At 45.2% G+C, this 27,867-nt stretch overlaps 1 protein-coding gene across 1 annotated transcript in view; it reads right to left on the bottom strand.

Moving 5' to 3' along the window:
• Window positions 1–27,867, bottom strand: part of LOC306651164 (uncharacterized protein) — a gene marked incomplete at its 5' end in the record, with an annotated part of 82,242 nt that overhangs the window by 20,264 nt on the left and 34,111 nt on the right. Inside the window, 2 exons of the mRNA XM_079123651.1 lie at window positions 18,706–18,793; window positions 22,368–22,536. Coding sequence (XP_078979777.1) covers window positions 22,415–22,536 — 122 coding nt within the window. The 3' untranslated portion in view covers window positions 18,706–18,793; window positions 22,368–22,414. The remainder of the gene's footprint in view (window positions 1–18,705; window positions 18,794–22,367; window positions 22,537–27,867) is intronic.

The raw sequence follows: 27,867 nt of genomic DNA, 5'->3' as shown, positions 1-27,867 counted from the left end.
GTTAGCTGGCCTTGGGTATTTTGTGACTGTCATTTCTCCACCCACAGCTACATGTTCAGATGTGGTGAAAGAAACGTTTAGCCAGGCATGGTGACCAGGTAGGATTCTATGATCCGTATGATCAGAAAAATGAGAAATGACACTCCATTTATGTATGATTCATCAAATTGCACAAATGCATTCTACTGTCAACTACGACCAATTACAACAAATGAAAAATTCATAAAAAGAAACAGTTTTTCATCAAAGCAAAAGAATGCATTACAGCTGTTTTCCAAAAACAGCAGACACTACACATCCTTGGTCTTCTTACAGCCTTTGATCTAATGAGCAAATCTAACTGCAGTATTTTGACCACTTTCATACACCCTCATCTGCAAACCAAATAAGTCATCTGAACCATACCATGGGATCAACTGTCCAGTATTAGGATTACGCACCCAGAAAATTAAATCCGATATATTTTCCCCAACAGAGAGAGGTTGCAGAGCTGAAGAAACTAGTTGCCTTTAGGGAAAAGGCAGAGATGCAATTTTGTCGGACGCCAACTGCATACTGCATTGGTCTGAGCACAGACATTTCCTACGTAAAGGGAGGATCCCAATAAGCTACTCAGACGCGCGTGGCTTTCTGCTGCTTCCTGCACCGTCCCCAGTCAAAAACGGACGCCAGTTGGCTGGTCTGCAGAGAAACGGGCACGTCCAAGTGTCTCCTTGCACTTCCTCGTCTTCCCAACGGGAAGCGCTATTCTAAAAATCGCCCCGATGGGTCCCTTTGGCAAACACGTCGCCACCGCCTTCGGAAGCACAATCTTGCCAAATGCTTTGGTACCTGCGTTCTCTCTCCCAACGCACCTTCTGTTTTGGAATTCAAGACGCGTGGCTTCTTCCCCTTCATACGCCGTGATCCGCATGCAGGACCCTCAGCCCTGGGCAAGATTTTTGGAGGCAACGGTTATGCACCCAGAGGGGTCCAGGCTGATCGCGTGGTTTTCACATCGACTCTGCCAAGGACTCGCACCAGAGAAACCTCGTGCGATGAGAGACGCCATTCGCATTGAACGCAGAGGGAAAGGGGTCCACGGAAGGCTTAAGACCTAACCAAGGAGTAGGAGCCCAACTTCAAGCCACGGGCATCTCACACACACTCACGCACAAACACACACACACGCACGCATGCACACACAGCCCTGTGCCTGCTGCAGACCCATCTCCCAGCTGCATCTGTTGGAGGGGGGACCTGATCCTCTCTTAAGACCAAAAGCAACTCCAAAGTCACAATGATAACACCAAACGTAGACGTAGATTTTTCTCCCTTCAATCCTCTGCTTTTAGCAACCAAGATCTCACAGGTATCCTTGCACTAAATTCATGCAGCCGAGCGGCAACGATCCCACCGTAAAACCCCTCGGTGTGCACTGAGCTGTAAGTATTTTTGCGTCTCTTAACACCCTGTCCAAGTTGGGCGGCATCCACTTAAAATAAAAAAAGGCGGTTACCGGCTTTAGATCCATCCCTCCGTAATTTCATTCGGTTCCTATAACACATTGGCAAAATCGGAAATTTCAAATGAACGCCACAGACTTCGGAACGAGAAGCCTGACAGAGAAAGTTCCCGCAGGCTGTGTGGAGCTACCGTTTACAACTTTATGCAGCCAGAACACTCGGGTGAGAAACCCCGAAGGGATAACGTATTCCTGAGGCTGGAGAGGAGCTGCCGAGGAATCCCCAACCATCTGCTTCCTGAGCATCTTGAGGTTTTTTTTTTCCATTAATTGTTTTATTTGTTTTAATTAGTTATACATCACAATGGAATGCACCTGGATACATCATATAAATGGAGGGTCATCTCTCATTTTTCTGATTGCACATGTTGCAGGATCACATGGTCATGCAGTCACACATGCACATGAGTCACCATGTCTGTTCACTCCACTGTCCTTCCTGCCCCACACCCTTCCCTCCCTTCACTCCCTCTACCTAATCTAAAGCACCTCTATTCTTCCCTATCCACCCCTTATTGTGAATCATCATCCGCACATCAGACAGAACATTCAGCCTTTGGTTTTTTGGGATTGGCTTATTTCACTTAGCATGATATTCTCCAGCTCCATCCATTGACCAGCGAATGTATCATTTCATTCTTCTTTAAGGCTGAGTAATATTCCAGTGTGTGTGTGTATCACCTTTTCTTTTGCACATTCATCTGTTGAAGGGCACGTAAGTTGGTTTCGTAGTTAACATCAGATACAGCATTAATCTCCAGGATATATAAGGAACTCAAAAACTTAACACTAAAAAAACAAATAACCCAATCAATACACCACCTAAGAAAATGAACAGAAACTTCACCAAAGAAATACAATCTATCGACAAATATAAGGAAAAACATGTTCAACATCTCTAGAAATTAGAGAAATGCAAATCAAAAGTACTCTAAGATTCCACCTCACCCAGTCAGAACGGCCATGATCAAGAATACAAGTAACTATAAGTGTGGGCGAGGACGTGGGGAAAAGGTCCACTCACACATGGCTGGTGGGAATGCAAAATGGTGCAGCCACTCTGGAAAGCAGTGTGGAGATTCCTGAGGAAACTTCGAATGGACCCACCATCTGACCCAGCTCTCCCACTCCTCGGTTTATACCCAAAGGACTTAAAATCAGCATATTACAGTGACGCAGCCACATCCATGTTTATAGCAGCTCAACTCACAATAGCTAAACTATGGCACCAACCTAGGTGCCCTTCAACAGATGAATGGATAAGGAAACAGTGGTACATCTACACAGTGGAATATTACTCAGCCATGAAGAAGAATGAAATTCTGGCATTTGCAGGTAAATGGATGGAGCTGGAGAATATCATGCTAAGTGAAATAAGCCAATCCCAAAAAAACCAAAGGTGGAATGTTTTCTCTGATAAGTGGATACTGACTGGCAATAAGTGTGTGTGGGGGGGAAGAATAGAAGCTCATTGGATTAGAAAAGGGGATAAAGGGAAGGAACGGGAAGGGAAGAAGAAACATAAAGGGGGTGAAAAAACCCTGCAAATTCAGAGCCTCGTGTTTGTAAAAAACTTGTTCATCCTGGTTCAACATTTTGACACCTTGTGGTTTCGATGCTTCATTAATTTTTACCCTTTCACTTTCCCCTACTTTCCTACCCAGGGTCTTGGGTCTGCTCCTTCATCCTGAAGCCAGCGGACAACCACCCTGTTCAGATTCACAAGGCTGCAGGGTGAAGCTCTGTCCCATCCTGGCCCAGCCCCAAATGCATGACCCTGAAAACCAGCCTAGCTCCTACGTGTAGGCTCCAGATTTTGCCTGGTTGTCCCTCTGAGCTCTCCACCCATGTCTTAAGTGAGTCAAGGGCCAACGTCTGGTTTTCTCAGCTGTTTGATGAAGATCCTACGAGTGTGCTGGGCGGAACCCTGATGTGCAGAGATGGCCCCAGATTCATACCCAAATCTGGTGCCCGTGTTATTTATTACCCCTCAGAAAGTACATCCCAAAATGAAGGACTGGGAGACAGGCTCACAAACAGAGTCTGTCCCCGACGTCTACAGCCCTCTTGCCATGGTTTCTATCTGGACTGTCCCCCAAAAGCTCATGCGCTGGTTTGATCCTCGAGGCAGAAACGAGGTCTAAAGGTGGAATTCACGGGATCATGATTAATGATCCATGGATTAATCCATCGGTGGCCAAATGGACAGTGGAGAGGTGTCACCGAGCTGGAGGGATGAGGTAACTATGGTGTACCTGGAAGGTTTTCCTTCTCCCCAGCCTCACCACCGACCCCACAGCCTCCGTTTCCAGGCTGCCCGGAGCAGAGGAGACCTCCGCCACCACACCCTTCCGCCATGATGCTTCTGCCTTGGACCCAAGTCAGCATGGAACCTCCGAGTGACTGAGCCAAAATAAATCTTTCCTCCTCTGAGGTTCTTCTGGGGCATTTCAGCCTCAGAGACAAGAGGCTGACTAACAAACCTTCTCTACCTCTCGCACCCGTCTCCTCCAAGCTACGGGAACTCCAATTCATCTGCTCCAAAGCGCTCAGGGAGCCCGGAAGAGCCTTTTCCCCAAGCCAGCCATACACTCTAACGATGTGACGCCTCACCCGGGTTTCTGTCTGGAGCCGATCGTCAGGGAATCCTCCGACCTGCCTCCTCTGATTGAAGGTCATCAAAGACCCCCCATTGCCCAAAACAGGCCACCCCAGACCGAAGGGAAAGGAAGGCTGTAGAGAGAGACCAAGAAGAATCTGCAGAGATGTCCTGCTGGGTTGGCCTCAGCCCGTGGACCACGGGCTTGCAGACTCCGTTCAACCGCATTTCCAAACGTCTGCTGGTGCTTCACCAAAGCATAGCCATGGGCAGAGCAGCCTGGGGACCTGGGGGTCTTTAATCAGAAGAGTCTCAGGTCAAGCGAAAACCAAAATCCTGTGACTTTTTGTGCCTGTTTCTCCTACTCATCAGCCAGCCCTCTGTGAAGCTTCAGAAGGCAGAGAGTCGATTTCCCTTTGCCCGTACGCATGGCACGCAGGAAAGAAGGTCTGCGTGTCAGTCAACAGACCCTGACGGGGGAGATCACGCGGGGTCATCTGGGTGGATCCAACGGCAGCACGAGAGTCTTGGGAGAAGGGACAGAAATAACCAGAGAGAAGCAGCCAGAGACGACCGAGCCACCAGGTCTGAAGGCAGAAGAAGGGTTCATGAGCCAAGCAATTGAGACAGGCTCTGGAGTCATGAAAGGAGAAGATCATCTAGAGTTTGTGCGAGAAATGCAACTCCTGACGTGAATCACGGTCTAATAAGACCCTGCCTGGACGTCCAGATGCCGGAGCTGTGAGATAAGGTATTTCTTTTGTCTGAACCCACGATGTGTATAGTAATTTGTTGCAGCAGCGAAAGGCAACCAATAATAATGCTGACTAATGGCTCAGAGGGGTCAGGAGTTAACGTAGAACAGGTCCTAGCGTGGAGAAAAAAAAGCTACACAACCGTCTATCGATGTTTAGATTGATAAGCTACACAGATACCTCTGAATTCAGGAAGCCAAACATCTGGTAAAGGGGAGGGGAAGCCCATAAATGTAATCGATTACTATGCGTCAATTAAAAGTACACTGTATGGCATCTCAACTCACTGTAGCTGAACTATGGAACCAGCCTAGCTGCCCATCAACAGATGAGTGGATGAAGAAAATGTGGTATATATACACAGTGGAATATTACTCAGCCCTAAAGAAGACTTAAATGATGGCATTTGCTGGTAAATGGATGGAGCTAGAGAATATCGTGCTAAGTGGAATATTACTCAGCCCTAAAGAAGACTGAAATGATGGCATTTGCTGGTAAATGGATGGAGCTAGAGAATATCATGCTAAGTGAAATAAGCCAAACCCCAAAAAACCAAAGGCCCAATGTTTTCTCTGATATGCGGATGTTAATTCACAATAAGGGGGGAAACAGGGAAGAATAGAGGCACTTTAGATTAGGTAGAGGGAGGGAAGGTGTGGGGCAGGAAGGACAGTAGAGTGAGCAGACATGATGACTCATGTGCATGTGTGACTGCATGGCCATGTGATCCTGTAACACGTGAAATCAGAAAAATGAGAGATGACCCTCCATTTATGTCTGATCTGTCAAAACGCATCCATGCCTTCTACTGTCAGGTGCAGCTCATTAGAACAAATTAAAAAATATTAATAAAAGTAAACTCTCTATATTTTTTAAAAATGGCAGCATGTTGGAATATCGTGCTGTGATCACGCAGTGCCCGTGTTGAGCTAGATGCACGTCTGCTGTGCAGACCTGGACAGCATAGATCTTGAGTGACAGAGAGGAATGGCCCTGGAGTAACCACATGCCCCCTGCAGCCCAGTCTCTGAGGACCACCAGCTGCAAAAAGCAGGGGGTCCCTCCTCAACCCCAGAAAGCCAATTCCGAAGCTGCAGCCAGGCACCCAACTCAGAGAGGAGTCCCGGGCGGACAGAAGATGGAGAAGCAGGCGGCCAATCACCGACTCCCTCCCCTTGCTGGGGCCTGGGGACCCCGTCTCTCCCTCCCTCCCCGTCTCTATTTCCTTCTTACTTCCTCTCCGGTAATTGCATGTGGCTACCTTTTTGGCGCAGTGCGTGGACGCCTGCTAAAATTAATGCCAAAGTCCTAAGAGGTCCTCATCAATTCACTTGATGTAGCCTCAGGAAATTCAAAGTGTGCTTTTAGTAAATTGGCTCCCCTGTGGTTGGCTTAGAAACAACCACAGAGTAACCGAGAACAAAAGAGCTAAGTGGATTACCCTGGAAGACAATGCCCACCTCAATCTTCCCGAGGAAGCAGCCCCAAAATACAGATTAGAGAGGATGCAAATGGCACCTTGCTATTACAGTTCGCTGCAGCCTGCCTTGTCCCTGAATGCACATTTTTTTTTTTTTTTTTTTTTTTTTTTTGCTCCTTGTAAACAACACACACTCGCAACAGAATCGTGCCTCTTCCTCAAAGGGAGAAATATCAGACAGCCAGGAAACTCCCGTGAAGCTATTCTTCACGTGACCTTCACCAGGTCTGAATGGCTGACAGCTTTTTTATTGAAAAAATAAAATAAAATAAAATGTAAACTTTCCTTTCTTGATGTCATTTTCAAAGCATCTGTCTCTAGTCTCTCCCTGGAGCAGAGTCATATCTCCCCGCACAAACTTATCAGTCCGTTCCCACCAGGACGCCCCGTGTTCCTCTCCAGGTGAGGTGAGGGGAAAGCTTTGTGGAGGGGAAAAGCATATGACATGAAGCAGCACCGGTATTTTGCTGGCCTTGCTCTAAACGACGGCGACCATAACTCTCTGGGCGGAAGATGCTCTTTGTTCCTGCCCATCGGGGATCTGCAGAAGGACAAGAGCTAAGGGCTCTGGGCAGGCTGCCCTCTCTTCACAAGTGTGTGCCGACGTTTATACAGCTCATCAGAGGCTACCAAGAGCCCTCCGGCATTTAAAGCCGGCTTTAGGAATTTCTGATCCTACGGTCAGGCGCGCGGATTCACCCGCCACCCAGCCAGATTTCCAAGAGATGATCCGCAAGGCGTTGAGCACGTGGTAACTACCTACGGACAGACACGCTCCTAATCACGGCCAGGTTCACTGTACCACGAATCGATAAATGGTTTTTGCATAAGGCTCCGTGATGGACAGACTGGTTGGTTACACGATCTGAGACGGTTCCCACACGCAGGGGAATTTTTTTTTTTTAGTCTGGTAGGGAATTAAGACATTGAAGTGAAGACAGAAGACAGGATGCTAATGGCTCTGCTTTGGATATGAGTTGCGTCTGTCCCCCAACCTCGATCCCCGCTCTGACGTAGGAGGAGGGTGGGGACTTAATTTGACTCTGATTTTCAGAGGTGGGGTATCTGAGAGGCGGTCAGGGCCAGTTAAGGTCACCGGGATGCAGCAAGTGAGCGACCAGAAGACAGAGACACGGAGGTACGCCCGCGCCCTGTCTCCCTATCTGGGACACCGCTAGCCCCTGTCCACTCAGAGAATCACCAGATGGACCTGGATCATTGAATTCCAAGTGACACCCCAGGATCCACCCAGGGGACCCAGCATCTCTGTGACCAAAACATCTGGCAAGGACAACCTGAAGGGGGCAAGATTTATTTTGGCTCATGCTTTTAGAGGATTCAGATGGCTGGCTCCATATCAGAAACATGGCGGAGGGATGTGGTGGTGGGAAGCTGCTCAGGTCCCGACAGCCACGCAGCAGAAGACAGAGAAGCTTAGGAAGAAGAAAACCCGTTCCAGGGTACGCACCCAGCGACCTCGTTCCTCCAACTTGGTCTCATCTTCCAGAAGCCCATTCAGTCATGAGTGGATTAATCCACTTGATTAATCCATCAAGTGGATTAATCCACTGATGAGGTCAGAGCCCCGGTGATACAATCATTTCCTGAAATCGCCACCTCTGAGTCTTGCTGCCCTGCGGACCATGATTTCAACACATGAGCTTTGGGGACTTTCCTGATCCAAACCATCACAAACTTGGACTTCCAGGTGACTCCAAATAATTCTCTTTTCTTTTTCACTCATTCATTCTATAGTATCAGGACCAGGGGGAAAAAATTAAGATATTAATTGTGGAGGTATTCTCTTGAATAACTGATTAGAGAGGAGGACTGGGTCACCACAGTCTTCCTGAGATAGGACTCTCAGCTGTGTGCGGAGTCCTAAAGAGCTCGGTAGCTGGAAGAGAGGCCAGCTAAGAGGCAGGGGCAGCACTGAAGACACAAGGATTCCAAGACTGTGCACGGTTGGTTCTAGATGGCCCTGTGCAGTTCAGCCTGCCTCGTACAGCGTAATACGGAGAGAGAAGCCGTGCGTGAGATAGAAGAGGAAGCCAAGGGGCTGGCCATCCAAGGCATCATCCGTGGCTCACGTGGGGACCCTTCCAGACTCGCTGACCACCAACTGCTGAGGGTGGGATGAACTTCCCAGGGAAGATGGAGCAAGCAAGAAGGCAGAGGACTGAGGATTAGACTGAATCCACAGGACTCTGCGAGGGAATCTAAGAGGCAGCCATGCACAAGGAAAAGGAGAATCGGGTATCCTGTCAAGGAAGTTGAGGGAAAGGGCACTCAGGAAATGTGCCAGGTGTTGGAAGGGTCACCTTAGAGTCGGATGCATCTGGTGGAAGTGCAGAAGAATCCTAAAACTGAGTCATGCAACGTCCCAGCGTGGTCCCCAGCGTAACCCCAGTGCCCGTGCGTGTGCTGCCTTAGAAGGTAAAGAGACCCTGCAGAAGTGACCAAGGAGGTGCAAACGGGGAGACTGTCCTGGATTCTTTGGGTGGAACCAGTGGAATCTAAAGGGACTCTTCAGAAGAAGGCAGAAGATCCAACATGCAGCAAGAGCCCAGGAAAGCTGGTCAAGGAAACCTGCTGTCCTCTAGAGTCTTCTGAGGACACCAGCCAGCTCCCATCTTACTTTTCGTTCCCCAAGGCCCACGTCAGACATGCGAGATTCAGAACTGTGCCTTTCCGGGAGTATTGTTCAAATCCTTCCCTTCCTGACAATGTGCTACAGGGAAATCGGTAAGAAGAGGAAAGAAGACAAGGAAAACCAATTCTGAGCACTCCCTCAAGAAGAGGAGCTAGGAAGTATGCACCAGGCCTGGGCAGGGCTGGGCAGGGGAGGAGGGGGTTTTTACGTGTGAATCTCCAAATACGGATTCATCAGAAAGACACCCACTGAAAAGATCCTTCCAATGCGCTTGGTGGAAGACATTCCTAGAAACAGCACATACTACTTGGTGCATGAATTTGCTAAGCCCAGTCCAATAATACTGAAATGCCTTTCCAAAGTCACTCAACCACTTAAGCAAAGAATTATTTGCTTAAGTGCTTAATTATTTGCTTATTATTTCCTCTTAAGGACTAGTAACAGCTAACTGGTCTACTACAGAAAATCAAGATGGCACCTCTGCCGAAAATATCTTCCAATATTGTCGGCTCACTTTGAACGTTGAGGAGAGTGACTGGACTATATCATTCAACGTGTCCGATTCCGGTTGGATATTCAAACAATCACAATACTTTCAGTGTTATTTTTCCTCTTTTGAAACATTTGAAAAAAATAAATAAATGGTGCTACACCATTTCAGAGATGTGCTCCAATTTTTATGACTATCATTGTTATTATTATTGGGAATGGGAATGGAACCCAGAGGTACTTTACTGAGCCACATCCCCAGCTCTTTTTACTTTTATTTTGAGACAGGGTCTCTCTAAGATGCTGAGGCTGACCTCCTGCCTCAGCCTCCCGAGTTGCTGGGATTATAGTCTGGTGCCACCAGACTGGGCTTCAGAGAACTCTTCTAAGACTTAACCAAAGAAATGATTGAGAATGTCAAGTAGTGGTCAAACCAGTGGATCGCACTTTGAATATGATGATGAAAATATAATCTGCTCTTTCCAAGTGTGAAATAACCGACAAGAAATCATTGGTTTCAATTTTGGGATTTGATTTTGCTTTGAGCCACATACAGATGGTATTTCCAACTCAAAATGAGTTTGGGGGGAGATTATCCCATTGTAAATCGAGATGCTTCTGTACCTGGTTTAAACACTGCAAACCACAGTCTATGATGTCCTAACTGAAGAATTAAATTAGTTGAGATTTTTAATCACCTAATGACTTTGAAAGTCTGAATATAAATGCTAGCAATTAGGAGTAAGATAAATAGTACCTTTTATGAAATTTAAAATTTATAGCTGAAATATCCTGGACTTCAGTTTACCTGGATTATGAATCTGCAAAATTTTGAAATTAATGATAACATGCATGCCTGGACATAGAGGGCTATTTATTCTTCTGATGCCTCTGGCTTCCTACCTCGTCAGATTTTGTTGCTTAACCTTTTCCCAAGAATGGCATTATTTGGAAAAAACCAATCGATTACAACTGAAAGGACAAGTGAAAGACTAAGCATTCTCCAAAGAAAGTTTACATTTGCTAAGTAATAGAGAAGAAAATAGAGCAGCTAAAATTGTAGCCCATTTAGCAGCCTTAATTACAGAAGTCAATGCTAAGTAACGTATATTCATCTGTACATACATGGGACCAAGATGGGAAGAGAGAGGTGTGAGACTCAATTCCTAACTACTTCCAAATCCCTGTAGAAAAATGTCCTAAAACATTTCATGAATGTTCTTCTCCAATCAGACTCACAAAAGTCAATGAAGAATGAAGAAAATATCTGATAAGAATATAGTGAAGGCTAACAGAAATATGAGTTACGTGGGTCAAAATGATATTATTTCCCTACCCAATGGGAAAGACTCTCAGAAGGACTTTCTGCAGAAGGTGGAAGGACTCCACTCACGTGAATGGACATCTCCAAACCGAAATGCAGAAGAGCTTCAGGCTCAAAATGGCGCCGTGTTCCAGGTGGACAAAACTGATATTGCCCAGGCTGACTTCATTCACTGCCCAGCTGGATGGAGGTTAGAGAACTAGTACAAGTCCACTGACTTACTTGAGCTGCTCAACCAGGACAGAGACTTCATGGCAAATCATCTCCAGGTGGAGCACGTTCTAATTCCTATGAAACTGGTGGGTCATACGTATCAACTGGCCTTCACCCAACACCCTTAGATAAAATCTTCTATATGGGGTGTCCTATGGTCCCATGCCACCTACCTAGTGACAGCATGAATGTTCTCTATCTGAATTTCCAACCACATTAAAAACAAATAGTAAACAGCAGAGTTTCCTATAAGGGAAAGAGGGACCCCTGTTCTACAGAGTACAAATTCACTTTTTCAGGTAGATAATGCTACATTCTGCTTGAGCAAAGTCCTAAAGGTTACATTCCCCATTACCCTGCAATACTTAGGACAGCAACTGAATACCATGTGTTCTGGACAGTCTGTGGAGAGTAAAGCAAAAACGTTAGGTTAAGGGAACATTTTGAGGTAATGATCCTCCATCATCTGCATCTAAAATATATTTAGTTAATATTTACTACATCCACAGCGCATCAGGTAAGACATCGAACAACGCTCCAGGGAAAGACAAAACAACTCCATTTCACGTTGATAGCAATTACCCACTTCAAGGAAGCGTGCTGAGTCAGAATTACTGCTCTATCAAATTATCATGAAAACATGGAATCAGGAAACACCCCCCTGATTTTAACTGTATAACATGCACTTCATTAAACAGTTTAGAGAAACAATAAAAATTGCAGTGACTGCTTCAGCTTAGATCACACTTCTCTTCTTCTACATCATGAAACAAAGGGATTGGGGAAGAAAGAAATCTGTCAAGATGGTACCCCACGCTTCATCATGAGCCTCAGCCCCCAGCAAGAAGAAACAGCAACCAGAACCTATCACTTGAATAGTTAGAGGTGAATGTCACACCTGGGCATGTGGGCAGCCATCCACATCTGACCCTGGTGCATATGAATTCATATGGACGATACCAGAGTATTTCCAGACCCCATCCATCCACACATCTGCTCTTTATCTGAGCTCTAGAGTGGAGGTCTCAATAGACTTCCCAATACAAAACCATATACGTGAACATTAATATTTACTCTGCACTGAAATCCACTTAATAATTCCTGCATGGATGCATTAGTTTGTGAACCCAAGATGTTCACCAAGATCTGCCTTCACACCCACAGAAGAATTCCAATCCACACCATCAAGTATGGATTGGCCGCCATTTTGGGGAAGGGTCAATGGTAGATATCTTGGACTTGGGAAATCACTTGGTCTTTAGCGAAACTGTTCAAAACTCTGAAACTATAGTGAAAGATGCAGAAGAAAACCTAAATGAAAGAGTGTGACTGATTTCTTAAAAAATAAAATTTGTTTGCAAAATCTGGGTTGCTACTCACAGGACATAGCTGACTTCTCAAGTTTATTTCTGTCCTCCAGAGATCAAACAAAATTAGCTTACGCATAAATAACTTAACAAAAAGGGCAAGATGAGTCATTTAATGAGATACACCTACCTCTTTTTATTTTCCATGCTGATATGTACCCCTCTTCCTGGGAGAATGGGGGGGGGACCCACAACATAAAAAGCATTGTATTTTACTGGTCACTTAGCATTGCAAAAATACAAAGACGCAATACATCAGCTGCACTTACTAACGGTGTTACTGTGAGCTAAGAATAGACTGTTTTAATGCAAGCAATGGACAGCAATGTTAACGTCTGCTGAACATTTACACCTCATTGAATCTTTAGGAAAAAAAAAAAAAACTCATAAGATTTAAACAAATTGTACAACATCTTTGCCAAAATTTTGCCTCCTTCTAAAGAGGAACAACAGGGAGTTTGATTGAAATAGGAAGGAAAATAACAGATCAAACCCCTTCTGGTTTTAGTCAAAGCTACTTAAAAATTCTGCTTTTAAATTTTTAGCTATAATAAAGTTCACTATTCAAAGGTAGTAATCATAAGTATGGTAAGAATAGAAGAAAATAAGAATGGGAGAAATTAGCTTTCAGAACAGTTTCAAACGTTTGCCATTTATGAAATCTAAGCTCTCAGTACCCATTCTTTCCTCCCTGAACAAAGTAAGGTCTACCATTGCTTCAACACGGAAATAAAATGCATATGAACAATCAGCTAATAAATGCATCTTCCTTTCTATGCCCAACTGGAATGTAAGATCATTGAGGGAGACTAGCAAGCAGGAAGTGACATCATGAGTGGGAGGGGCTAAGGTCCAAGCCCAGTCTCCACTGAAGGAGCTTCCTTGGAAGTCTATAGTACCATGGCCTCCTTCTCCATCCTTCCTGTACAAAGTATCAGAGGACCTAACCTCTATAGAGTCCAGGAGTTGAGAGCTGAGCCTAAGGGAATTCAGGGAATTCCATCCTGTTCCTCCTCTGCTCTGGCAGAGGTCATGTGTCCGCCATCTTCCTTCTGGGACTTTGTGATAAATGGTCCCCGATGGGCTGACAGATCAAAGGACTGGTTTTCCCCGACTTTTGACCTCAGTATTAGCCACCAACAGACCTTGAACTGTCTTTGATGGTAGGCAAAAAAAAAAAAAAAAAAAAAAAAAAAAAAGACAAAATAAGCTTCCATTTTAGTGAAATTAAAATGGAAGCAGTGGGAGAAAATTTTTGGAAGACTTAACAGAATAATATATTTGTTTTCGTTTCATCAATAGCTTCTTGACTATTCCACTGTGTCCTTCCCTTTTATTCATTTAGCAAATATTTTTAAGTTTACATCTATTGGACTGAATTCTCATGGGTAGACAGTAAAGAAAAGATAAGAAGGACTACTTTTCTACCTCATGGGATTCCTATGCAGGCTGTAGAGTTTATATAAAAAATTTAAATATTGAAGTTTTCATAATTACACACATTTTTTGGTGTGCAGAGCTAGGGATAAAGCCCACACTATACTAAGCCAGTGCTCCATCGCTGAGCTATATCCCAGCTCCTAATAGAGCACCGTTATAAAATTCCCTTCAAATGTGTATTTTAAAAGTTAACTATCTGACCTCCATTTTTCCAAAGTCAACACTACTATGTTCGTATTTTCTTTCAATTTCCAAGAAAACAAAATACTCTTCTTAGTTCCTACATACTCCACAGCTGGAAAAAGAAAACATTTCAATACTTTAATGTGTTTTTATCCCACTAAGGGAAGGGAAATTATTACAAGGATCAAACAGGCATTTCAATCACCATTGATCCACTTTCTGTGTTTGAAATGTTCCTTTGAAATCTCAGGTGCCTTTGTGGTACCATTTCAATACTATCAATTTTTTACTCAGTTGCTGGATCCCAAACATTTGAAGAGTTCTTGTGTCAGATTGATTTACAGAGCTACTTTACATCACCAACTGTTTAATGAAGGTTCCATCGGGTAATATGTGTGCAACTAAGTACACTATTACGAATCTCAGCTTCCAAATTTGCTGGTCCCCAGAAGTGCCTTATCCTCAAAATTATCAGCATCAACAGACATGATGTTCCATATTGGATTCCTTTACTAAGAATCAAAAGCTAGGGTTTCAGGAATACCATGAAAGAAATTTTTCCTGACCATCAGTTTTGCGTTCGACCAAGCCATTGTGGCAATAAAACTAATTTTAGCAGAAGATCACTGCTGTGGCTTGGAGAAGAGGAAGCCCCTGAAAACTCATGTGTCAGAAACAGCCAGAAAGTTTAAAGGTGAAGTGATTAGATGAGAGCTTTAACCTAATAATGGATTAATCCACTTGAATGGATTAATGGGTGGTGACTGTAGGCAGGTGGGTGTGGCTGGAGGAGCTGGGTCCCTGGGCACCTGCCTTTGGGGTTTATATCTGGTCCCTGGTGAGCAGAGCTCTCTGCTGCTTCCTGGTGCCATGTCCTGAGCTGCTCTCCTCCTCCAGGCCCTTCCGCCATTTTGTTCTGCCTCACCTTGGGCCAGAGCCATGGAGTCGGCCCACCATGGACTAGACATCTAAAACCATGAGCCCCAAATACGTGTTTCCTCTTCGAAATGTTCCTGTCAGGTCTTTTGGTTAAGGCAATGAAAAAACTGAGTAAAATCACCACCAAGACTATTCCAGGGGCTGGGGTTGTAGCTCAGTGGTAGCACTTGCCTAGCACATGTGAGGCACTGGGTTCAACCCCAGCACCGCATACATACATAAATATTATTTAAAAAAAAAAAGAAAGACTATTCCAAACTAACATAAAAACCTATGGTAAATTCATTCCCTAAACAGGGATTATAAAATCAGAAAGTGTCTCATCAACGGCACATAGAAAAGTTCACTAAAATGGCAAATGTTGAATTTTTCCATTATTCATGGAGTCAGTGAATTATTTGTAACTCTCCGGCAGTTATTGTTCTGAATTTATAACCACTGGTTCTGCGTGTTACAGGGGAGTGATCCTGACCTCTTCAGGTTTTAGGCAAATAAGAAAGCTCATAATGGAAACTCAGCTCCTGGGTTGCAGACATGGATGATTTCACTCACGGGCAAACGCATTTCCACTACACCCTGCACGTTATCAGAGCGGATAACCCCTCAACTGAACACCAGTGGCTTTAAAAGAAGACAGAGAGAGAGCTCAGAGGATATGCCAGTGCCTGCTTTCCCCCCACCTCACCACTCTTTGGAATCTGATGCCCTCAAACTCCTGGGTCCAGCTGAATGGAAATGACTCCACCTGAACACTTTGCAGTGCTTACGGGCTGAGGGTCTCAAGATCGCCAGGGAAGAACACACCATTAATCTCTGGCTTTCCATCCAGCTAGACATCCATGAGAAGTCCCACCATGGACTCATTAGTAAAGAAAACACCCCTCAACCTGTCAAAACGACCTCTGCAAAGCCCAGCCCCGAGGTCAGCTGCCCTCGCCCATGGAAGAAAAGGAGTAGGAGGCAGCCTGCAGCAGGCGTGTGCTGATAGGACCCAGGGGTCTCCAGTGCAGCTCTGGTCTCAGAGCCTGAGGTTAAACAATGGAAAACATCCTTCTCCATCCAGAAGTTCTTCATTGCTTCCCTGGATTGCGCCCTGGAGACGATGTTCCCTTTGGGTTCCACAGTGAGCTCTCATGGTGTGAGCTGTGGCTCCATCATGGTACAGAGCCCGCTTCTCCACCTATTGCTCCTACCAGGGCAGCTCGGATCTATCAACCTGGGTTCTCCTCATGCTACCGCTACCAAAAAGATGGAGGCCCACGTTGCCTTGGGCCACCGCACCAAAGGCTGGAGATGGGAGGAAGACAGAGGCCTCTGTTTTATATAAATAAACCTCCATGTTGGAAAAAATTAAAAATAAATAAAAGCAGAAACAAGGAAGAGGGAAACGGTGAGTAAATCAGGAGATAGAGGGATTCCTCTGCACGTCCTGCATATGCTGGATATGGAGAAGGTCTGGGTTCACTGCAGACTCCTTGAAGACCTCTGATTAAATTTAAAAAATCTATACAAAAGCAACCAAAAACCAGTCAACACGTTCTCCTCTCCACCACGAGAAATATTTTCCACATCTGACGTCTAAATCTTGACAAATGTGTTCGCAATGTAGCATAAAAATTGATAAGAAAATTGGCAGGAGACCCATGTTTAAGTAATACAGTCATACACGCTGCCTCTGCAGGCTGGGAATTGGCAGCTGAGCCATGAAAAGCTGTAACTACTCACTTGAAATATATGGAGAGAGAAGATGATCCCTTCAGATATTTGAGGAGAAGAGTCCAGAGTTGGAATTGTGAAGTATTTCTAACAAGTGTACCTCATAAACATGTTGTGCCCATTCTCTCTGTCCTTGGGTTCTGTCCTCTTTCTAATTTTCTGGAGAATGTAAAGGATCTGAAGGTCTGAGTGGGCCTCAGCCTGCAGTAGAAACATGTGTCTGACATTTTGAATCCCTCAGAAATGACAAGACATACAACCAAGTAAATGAGAGAGAGTGGCCTCATTCAAATGACCCAAGGACTCCTTGGGTCCCAGATGACCAGTGCTGTTCATTCTAGAAGAGATGAACTTTGGGTGAGCAGGGAAGCCATGAATGAATTTCCAAGAGGTTTGCACCAGCAGAACAAGAGCCAGGCATGCTCCTTTGTGCGCACTATGAGAGAGAGGTACTCTGCATTGTCTCTGTGGGGAGGAGAAGTCCTGTTAGGGAATTTTCATGTTGTCATTAGGGACATGCCAAATGAACTGGTCATCGCTACTTCGACTTTTAAAAAATTCAGACCAAAAAAAAAAAAAAAATATATATATATATATATATGGCCAACAACTAGACTGATTTAACAAGGCTGAAAATGCAGGAATAGAGTTCAGTCAACAGCTCACAGACTTCCAGGGATTCGCTTTGTGGCTGTTCATCACAATCCCTCCCCATGGGGGGAAGAACTCTGGATAACTTATACACTGCAGGCTAAGATGGCCTCCATAAATGATGGAGGGGCAGGAAAGCACCATGACGCATTTGCAGGGAGCTGAGTGGGGCTGGGATAGAACCTCAGCACCCTGGAAGGACCTGCCTCTTCCGTGATTTCTGTGGGATTCAAGTGAAAAGCGTGTGTGTGCTTCCAGCAAGCAGATTCATCTGGAAGTCCCGCCATATTGAATTATTGGAAACTTTAGGGTTTCCTATGAATGCTCCTGCTGAAACAACCCTCATACCCTACACACAAACTCCTATTCAGTCCTCATGTCCCTCATACCCTACACACATCCTCCTGTACACATTCCATCATCTCTACACGACTGATAATATATGCAAATGTCCTGTAAATACTGTCATTCTTTATTGCTCAGGGAAAAATGACCAAAGGTGGGGACTTGTTCTGTATACATGCAATTTGTTTTAAGTACTTTTGATCCGAGGCTCAAAGGGCCAAACATATTTTAATTTGGATTAGGCATTTGCAGCAATAATGATAATGTCCCATTCACATCAATCTGAGAGAATTCTTCAACCACCCCTTCCATGAACTGGAAAACCTGTGAATCACACAGATGTGGGCAGGCACTGTGCCCAGTGTTTTCAATTCTAACAAGGTTAGGTATTCAATTGCCTCCTCTTATCGAGCAAAGAAAATGAAGACATCAAAAAAATAATGAATACCTAAGTTCACGCTCTGGAATCTGTCCTCACGACCTCCAGCCTACAGATTCTTCTTGGACAACTCTCCCAACACAGAGTCCAGGGTCATGGTAGACCCAAGGGTTACAACGAGAGTGATCAGATGCAGGGGTTCAAGATGGTGTGGTCTGCATATTAGAATCTATAATATGCCACAAGTATGTGTCACAAGTATGGTTAATTTTCCTGGGACAATTCCTATGCTATGGAACAGTTTTCTCCTTTAGGAGAGTTAGGGATTTGACGTGCAGCCCCATCTCAGACCTGAAGTGCTCAGACTGTCCTCTACGCAGATTCTAATCTCATACTCCTAGAAATTGCTACAGGCAGTGCAACAGACCTGTCAATCTTCCATCTAAGCTCCAATGCAATGGGGAAAGGAAGAACCAAGGAAAGAATAGAAGTTGTCAAAGTGACAGTAAAGAAGCATGCGTGGCTCTCCAGCCTCATCGCCATGCAGAAAGCTGTCCACAGGCAATCCAAAAAAGTCCACGACCCAGCTGGGCACTGGTTCTCCAGCCCCACAGCACAGCCCAGAGCATGGTCACCGCCATCTTGGATTCGTCAATTCTTATACTTACCATTACACTGTCCTTCTGCCGGGGGGCCTTTAAAACTTCCTCCATGGAAGGTTACTTGATGATTTTTCCCATGTCACCACATTTCTCCCTGTGAAATTAAAAGAGAAACATGGTTCTCCACTCAAGGAAGGGATGGCTTCAAAACCAATACTATAATCCTCGTGAACTTTCTTCTAGGTTGTTAACAGGAACTAGCAGGTAATTCTTAACTGGGTCCTGAGTAAGTCAAGGAAATCAAGAGAGGACAGAGCCATGCTTACTTTGGATTCTCCATCGAACAATACTGGAACATACATGCAAACTGTGAATACGGCTTGAAGTTACTGGTATACAGGTAGCTCACGGGTATGATTTTGGCTGGTGTTACATTTTCTTTGGTATTTAGGGTATATCTATGTTATATCCAGCTTCTTCGAATAAGGAGTTAATCATCTTTGGAAACCTAGTGAGAAGAGTCAATCCATATTTGAGCAATCGCTCATCTCCAAGGTCTGATCCTGAATCTGCGGACATTTTTCTTTATGGTGATGGATCGGAATGCATGCACTCCCACACGGTCCTGGGCTCTGGGCTCCATGCAGTGAAAATGGTCTCCATTTGTTCAGTACTTTTCTCGTCATCTCACCATGGAATCTTCTCCTTACAGACGATGCTTTTGCATTCCCTAAACCTTCTGTGTCTAAGAGAATTCTGACGAGATGCTATCTGAGAGGCGGTGGGCAGCACACCTACCCCTCTGCACAGTCCAAGAAGGATGGCGGGCGGAATGAGAGGATAAATCTTTTCACTTCCTTCTCGGCTGACATTGATGTTTGCAGAATATTAGTTCTGAACAGAGGAGGTCTTTTGGGTTTCATAGCTAATGAGGCGGCATGTTATTAAATTGTCAGAAAGTAGGGTCCTACTTTAATTACACTTCTGATTACTCACAGGACTGAGCATATTCCGTTATAAATATGCATTTCCTAGATATTGTTGATTAAAATACACTCGCGGAAATGAATTCATGTTTAACGACCATCATAATCTATCCATCTTTGCCAACCTTTCTATAGATCTGTAGGGTGGTTACAATTATATCTGTTTTCACATTCGGAAAATTGATTTCTGGGTGCTACATCACATCATTCATGTGCTCCGGATCAGGGGATCAGACTTGTGATTATCTGGAATGCACGGATCTGGGATTTTTCAGATTATCAAACTGCCTCCCTCTTTCAAATAAATAGAGTAGGTGTGATATGTATAGGGTAGGGGAATATTTAACATGTCCAGTGCTCTGTGTTTCCATGTCAAAAAAATACACAAGGTATTTATGAGAGTCATGAGCATCAGTTGAGGAAAAATGATTCAGGAAGAGATTAGCACACTTTCTCAAAATGATTGATCTACCAAGGTGGAGCCAGGATAATGGGTCCCTGATAAATAGCTCAGATGGAAGAGGGAGCATCTATGCCTAAAAATGGTTTTCATCAGCCACAAATTATCATCACAGGCAGAAAATTTGATATCAAAACCAAACCTAGTTCCACCACGCATGAGCGGTGCATACAGTGGATGCTCAAGTAATGTCAGCCATTGCGACGGCATTATTAATATTTCCATAAATTGCCTCTGTCTCCCTTTTGGCAGATCAGAGACCATGCCTCTGTTCCCTAACCAGAGTCCAATGTTGAACCCACAATTTATCGAGCTAAACACTGTATTTCAGAAAATTTTACAAAACTAGTGTGACTTGGTTGGACACAGAGGCACAAGCCTCTAATTCCAGTGATTTGAGAGTCCAAGGCAGGAGGTTCACAAGTTTGAAGCCAGCCTCTGCGACTTAACAAGACTCTCAACAATTTGAGGAAACGCGGTCTCATTTTGAAAAATAAAGAAGGGCTGAGGATGGAGCTCAGTGATAGAGTTCCCCTGGGTTCAATCTCAAGTTCCAAAAAGAAAAAAAAAAAAAAAATGGGGGCATGATTTATGTCTCATGGATGAAAAAAAAAAAACCTACTTATTGTTTTAGGTTTGGCTTTCTATTTCTGGGCATGCTTGATTTTGCTTATCGCTTGGCCTAAGTACACAAGTCAGACAGAACTGGTAATCACATTTGTGTATGTCTCCCCTACCTTTCAGATCTGCTGTTGCAAAAGTCAGGCAGAATGAAATTTGCACGTCACAGGGAGCTGAATGTTGAGTTGCGTGGTCTATGTAGACTCCATAGAAAGAACTCTGTTCTTGCACGTGAGGGAACAATTAACCTCCACCTCTCCTACTTCAGTCCCTCCCAGCCTATCACCAATATTCACCCTGCAGATGGGTCTGATCTCCCTGATACACGTGGTTTTATGTACTTTCTAAATATGGGTACAATTTTGGTTTTCAGTGGACACATAATAGTCGCACATATTTTTGTGGTATTCTGGGCTATTTTGACCCATGGATACAGTTTGAAATAATCAGATCTGGGTAATTAATATATGCTGACACCTCATATATTTAGTATTTCCTGCAGGTTAGGACATTCGAAAGCCTCTTTTATGGCTGTTAGTCTCTTCTTAAAGGATAACCCTCCATATGGTTTTAGGGTTTGGATCTGAAATGGCCTTTCAGCCCAGGTACTGAACACTTGGTCCTCCGTCTCTGGTGCTATTGGGAGGTGGTGGAACCTTTAAGAGGCGGAGCCTAGCGAGAGGGAGTTAGGTCATTGGGGGTGTGGCCTTGAATGGCATTGTGGGACCCTGGTCCCTCCTCCAGCCCTCTCCTTCCTGTTCCTCTTCCTCTTTCTCTCTCTCTCTCTCTTTCTTGGCCACCATGAGATGAGTAGCTCTCTCTGCCACACAATTTCCACCATGATGTTCCCCAACGACACAGACCCAAACCATGGAGCCAAATGAGTAGGGACTGAAATGTCTGAAACCCTACGCCAGAATAAACCTCTTGTCCTTCGACGTTGACCGCCTTGGGTATTTTCTCACAGCCACAGTAAGCTGACTCACACAATGTACAAATTCCGATTACGACAGACAGTCTTCCAGGATGCTTTCTGTGTGGGAAACCCCCCGAACATCAAAGAGTCAGAGAATTTCTGCCTTAGTCCTCACAGGTGTGCCAACTGGGTGCTGCGTGTTCCTATCAAAACACAGTCGCAGCTTCATTTTTCTCTGCCACACGATTTACGATGGGACATGAGGTAGTATTCCGTCCCCAACGTAGAGCTGAGTTATTAGACACGGCTAACAAAATATTCCAAAGGCGAGAGAACAAGTTCTCTAGATTGCAAGACCTCCTGATGTTGCTGGGAAATTGTGACTTCGTGACCTACTCTAGAACCCGCAGAAGCAGATGAATTTGGTCACACGTGATGGCTTAACTAAAAATCAATATGAAATTGCACTTTCCAGTCTCCGTTTTCACATAAAACCCGTAGTCTACCATGGACATCCCATTGGTGATGACTTACACCTTCTTTCATGAGGAAGAGCTTCGGATTCATACGTACAAGCATGCTCTACGATCAACCTGTATTATGTGCATAGGGCGATGTAAGTCGCCATGAACTCCACGGAGAAGCAATTATTTAATCCAGTATTTACAAGTATATTAGCCGGTGCTACAAATTATCTAGTTATTCTCTTGGAGTCCCGGTCTCCCACGAATGAGCACCTACCTACCTGTCGAAGGTGATCAGAGGCGGAGGGTACGAAGGATGTGGTCCGCACTATGATAATGTCTCCAACAAGCCTCTCCATATAATCTCATCTTTACCACCGCAGCACGCCTGATTCCTGGAGAGGTTCACAGCCATTCCAACTCGCCCCCGGGAGCTGCTTAGGAAGATTCCTAGGACGTGAAGAAGAGAGGCATATTTTCATCGAGGACCATGTTGATATAATGGCGACTCTTTATATCACCCTTCACTATCCCTTATCCCCAATGCTTAGGATCAGAAAGCTTCGGGTTGCCAACCTCTCTATTTAGGAAAACTGGCATACATGGAATGAGCTATCGTGGGCTTGGGACCCGCATCGACACGCAAAATTCATCTACGTTTCCGACGCACCTTAGACACAGACCCTAACGTTAGCTCCGTGTGGTATTTCTAACGATTTTCACACACGAATCAAAGGCGTTCAGTATGCAGTGATCCACCTGTGAAGTCGAGCCAGCGCTCAGCAAGTTTTGCATTTTATAGCATTTAAGATTTTGGATATTTGGATTTGGGATATTGAACCTAATGATGATTGATTTTTTAGAGTTTTGTAATGAGACATCCTAGTTGGGTTCATCCCAACCAACTCATTATCCTCTTTTATCCAAATAAATTCATTTTTTTCATTTATCTTCCTGGTTTTTTTTTTTTTTAATTTTTACAGACTGCACTGTGATAATTTTTACAGACTGCACTGTGATTCATGGTACACAAATGGGTACAACTTTTCGTTCCTATGGTTGTGCACGATACACCAAAAATACAAAGAACTCAATAAATGGGACAAGGACCTGGACAGATACTTCACAGAACAAGACATCCAGGTGATTAACAAATATATGAAAAAGTGCTCAACATCTCTAGTAATTAGAGAAATGTCAATTAAAACCACCCGAAGATTTCCTCTCACTCCAATTAGAGTGGCGATTATCAAGAACTCAAGCAATAATAAGTGTTGGCGAGGATGTGGGGGAAAAAGGCACACGCATCCATTGCTGATGGAGTTGCAAATTGGTGCAGCCACCCTGGAAAGCAGTGTGGAGATTCCACAAATAATGTCTAATAAATATTGTCCGGAAACCCGAGGTCATTTTGGACCATGAACATTTGTTGGGCAGAGATCACGGACAGCTAAGAGGACTAGGGAAGAATTCTAAAAGATGAAGAAGGCAGGTCTCTGTCTCCTCCAGGTGTTTTGGGGGAGCCCATCTTGAAAAAGATTTGGTTATAATTCTGTGAATTCCTACGCAGGTCAACAGGGAATAGACAGAGCCATGCTCAGAAGAGAGAGCGGAGCAGAGAGCCTGGAGAGGGGGCAGTAAGATGACCTGGAGGGTCAGGAGGCAGGATGGCCGTGTCAGTCCACAGAAGGCCCATGGGAAGCAGTGGACACCACACGGGAACCCCAGAGACCTCGGCCTCACCTGCACAGACGGACACACCCACCCGCACAAGCAGGGTAAGGCTGGGTTATTTCTTATTTATTCATAAATTTAGAAACGTATTTCAATTAAACAAATTCCTGAGACTAACTATCCATTCCCGGTAGAGTTCTCTCCGGAGTCAGAGTGACCGGCTAAAATTCGGAAAAGGAAACCAGAAGGAACAACTTTCGTTCTGGTGTGTTACTCGGTCGCAAATAACAAGACCTGTGCACACGAGCCAAAAGAGTCACGGCCAGATCTGAGCGGAGGCTTCCGGATGTTGGCAGACGTGCACGTCATCGGGGTGATTGGCAGGCTGACTGATCTCACCCAGTTTTTACCGCCCCTGCCTAAGAGATCAATCTTCCAACTGCACCACGTGGGAGAGATTGTATATTTGATGAAATGCTGCCTTCCGACTTGGATTTGCCTCTCTGTTTTTCGGATAATTTTAGAGGACATTCAACTTATTTAATTTTTAGCATTATGAAAAGCCAAGAGCAAGGGAGAGAACATTGCCTATTCGGAATTTTAAAAGTCAAAAGAATGCGTACCCTCAGAAAAGTGAGAGATGGCGCTCCAATTACGTATGATCTATCGAAATGTTTAAATGCATTCTACTGTCAGGTGCAACTGATCAGAACAGACAAAATCAAGAAAATAAAATGCACTAATGCTAACCAAAAAAACAGGCAAAATAAAGTATGATTCTGCATTTAAAAAAAAAAATAGATAACCGATTCTGTACCGTTCTATTCCTGAATGACCCCATAATTCCATGCAGCTCTAAAGAAATTAATTTATTGACCACATGGCTGATTTCTGCCCAAATCTTTACAAGAAAATTAAAAAGAGCAGAGAGTCATCCATCCGGTGAACAGGACAAATAATCCACACCGCATAATAACTCTGTAGCTTTCGTATGGGAATACAAATGATTAGAATCCAGAATCCTTAACTTTCTTAAAGCGGATCACTTTCCAAATTCTAGACCTGGGCCAGAATGAGGAATTGGACAAAATTTTTCTAACACCAAAAAGAGAGAGCGAGAGTAGAGGAACCACCAGGATAAATATAAAAAAATAGAAGCTTTATTAAAGGGATTTGAAGTTTAAAAAAAATCACAAAAAAAGTGAAAGAAGATGAACATCGGTGAAAACAGATTTAAATACACAAATACGGAAGCTCATCAGTTTGCGATGGGGATAACTGCCAATAAATCCATGAAGTCAGAAATACTGTGAAATGCACTTATGTATTTAAAGTACCAATCATCACAACTGAGCAGGACAGAGTAGCAATTGTGTTCTCTAAAGGTTCTCTAAGGGTCACAGTGCTGACCGGGAGCTGGGCTCACTGCCCTGGTCCCGCTTCCAGACAGACCATCGTATTTGGGAAAAAGTCCTAAATTCAACATTCGGCGTCTGGTTTTTATGGAATGCTGTCACCCTGGCAACACTGAAAAATCAAAAAGTCCTAAGTCAGACAGCATCTGTAGGCACTTAGAGATCAATCACTTCGGCGCGTCCGGCGATCAACAGTTTCAGGAAATCATGCTGGTTCGCCAACGCCACCCTGAATGATCAAAAGGAGTCCTGCCTCCCTTAAGTGAGAGAGGACGCGTTGTTTCAGTGATCAAAGACGTCTTTCCTCTGAGTGGCTCTGACTTGTCTGCCTGTCTGAGAAAACAGATGGCCGAGTTCTGAACCTCTGTCCTTAAAACACCCGATTTGATGTTCTCCTTCTTCCAGGGACCATCTACAGAGCCTCTGGCGAAGGCCACAGCAGAGGCCAAGATGTCGTCTCCTGCACAGGAGAAGGTTCTCACGGGCCCCTGGCCTCCTTGGACCACTAAAATGAGGGCTGGTCTCGTGGTACGCCAGGAAGAGAGGGGGCTGGCCGGGAAAGGAATTCAGGTTTGTTATGAGCACAGTGCGAAATTGTCCCTTGTGAAACATTTTTCACCAACAAGGAGAAACAGAAGATGGGTTCAGATTCCAAAGCCGATCTCTACCAGCCTTCTGAACTCTCTCTGAACTTTGCAATCCTGACTTCAACACTTACGTCCAACAGGCAGAAATAACTAGGTGTCCCTAGCACCTGCTTTACAGGCTTCGCTTAACTGTTCTGTAAGCCTCCGGAGTGGAGGCCCTCTTTCCAGAGTCCTCTACCCATGGGAAACTGAGGCACAAAAAGAACTACTGACATACACGCATGAGAGAGCATCGTGTCTACTTGTCCATCTGGTCGTTTCTAATCATCAAGAAATAACGCGAACGATTCATGCAAGAGTTAGAGAGAGAGATGTGGGAAATAGAGGTTGAGCTCAAAATAATGGATACGGTGTGGATGTGGGAGAGAAGAAGACAAGAGGATTCTGGGTCGAAGGAGAGGTGGAGAAGAGTAGCCATAAGAATAAGCGAGAGCCAGGAGCCACGGGTCCCAGCTGCCATCCATTTGGACAGAACATGAAGGACAGAGAGATGGAAAGTTACGTCTAAATTTGTGACCCCTGGGCTGGAATGAGTGACAGAAGAGTGGCTGTCTGTTGATGACTTTCCGATGGCAGAGGAGCCGAATATTATCTAGTACTGCAAAAGATGAAGGCAGAATCGTTTTTATGAACGGTTGAACGGTGTTAAAGAGCGTGCAAGGTCGTAGGCAGGACCCTGCTAAAAGAGTAATGCAGAAGCCAGAGAGATGACCGAGGGTATCAAAGAGGGACCGATGTGCATCACGAGCAGAATAGACAGGGGGTTCGAACCCAAGGGGAGGAACCAGGCGGAGAAGACGCCATCTACAAGGAACCAGTATGCAGAGAGCAGGGCCAGCTTGGCCAGGAGGGTGGAGGTTGATGTGAGCGTTGGAATGCCAACACTCGGGTGTGCTCCGGGGTTGGGACTCAAGGTTCAGCAGTCCTTAAGGACACAGGAGGAACAGAGGGTCAGGGAAGGGAATTCCTTGAATAAAACAGAAGTAGAGGAGAGAAAGAAGAGAGGGTGTTGAAAGTCAAGAAGCCAGAACTTCCTCAAAGTAGGAGAGTGAGTTAGGCAGTCCTCCTACTGAGGACTTCTCCAAGGGGAAGGTGGATTTCCATGAAAACCGAGGAAAGAGCATCCGCCAGGGACGGGGACCTTGATAAGTCATCCGCCAGGGATGGGGACCATGGAAAGGGTACCCACTATGGTTGGGACCATGGAAAGTGCATCCGCCATGGACGGGGACCATGGAAAGGGGACCCGCTATGGTTGGGACCATGGAAAGAGCATCCGCCATGGACAGGGACCATGGGAAGGGGACCCACTGTGGTTGGGACCCTGGAAAGAGCATCCGCCATGGACGGGGACCATGAGAAGGGGATCCACGATGGTTGGGACCATGGAAACAGCATCCTCCATGGACGGGGACCATGGAAAGGGGACCCGCTATGGTTGGGACCATGGAAACAGCATCTGCCATGGACGGGGACCATGGGAAGGGTACCCACTGTGGTTGGGACCACGGAAAGAGCATCCGCCATGGATGGGGACCATGGTAAGGGTACCTACTATGTTTCGGACCATGGAAAGAGCATCCGCCATGGACGGGGACCATGGGAAGGGGACCCACTGTGGTTGGGACCACGGAAAGAGCATCCGCCATGGACGGGGACCATGGGAAGGGGACCCGCTATGGTTGGGACCACGGAAAGAGCATCCGCCATGGACGGGGACCATGGGAAGGGGACCCACTGTGGTTGGGACCATGGAAAGAGCATCCGCCATGGACGGGGACCATGGGAAGGGGACCCACTGTGGTTGGGACCATGGAAAGAGCATCCGCCATGGACGGGGACCATGGGAAGGGGACCCACTGTGGTTGGGACCACGGAAAGAGCATCCGCCATGGATGGGGACCATGGGAAGGGGACCCGCTATGGTTGGGACCACGGAAAGAGCATCCGCCATGGACGGGGACCATGGGAAGGGGACCCACTGTGGTTGGGACCATGGAAAGAGTCCCTGCTAGGGAGGGTTCCAAAATACCTAATGTACACAA

The sequence above is a fragment of the Sciurus vulgaris genome (assembly GCF_902686455.1).
Source record: "Sciurus vulgaris genome assembly, chromosome: X".
In the NCBI taxonomy this organism is placed as follows: domain Eukaryota; kingdom Metazoa; phylum Chordata; class Mammalia; order Rodentia; family Sciuridae; genus Sciurus; species Sciurus vulgaris.
This window is presented reverse-complemented; position numbering and strand designations above follow the sequence as displayed.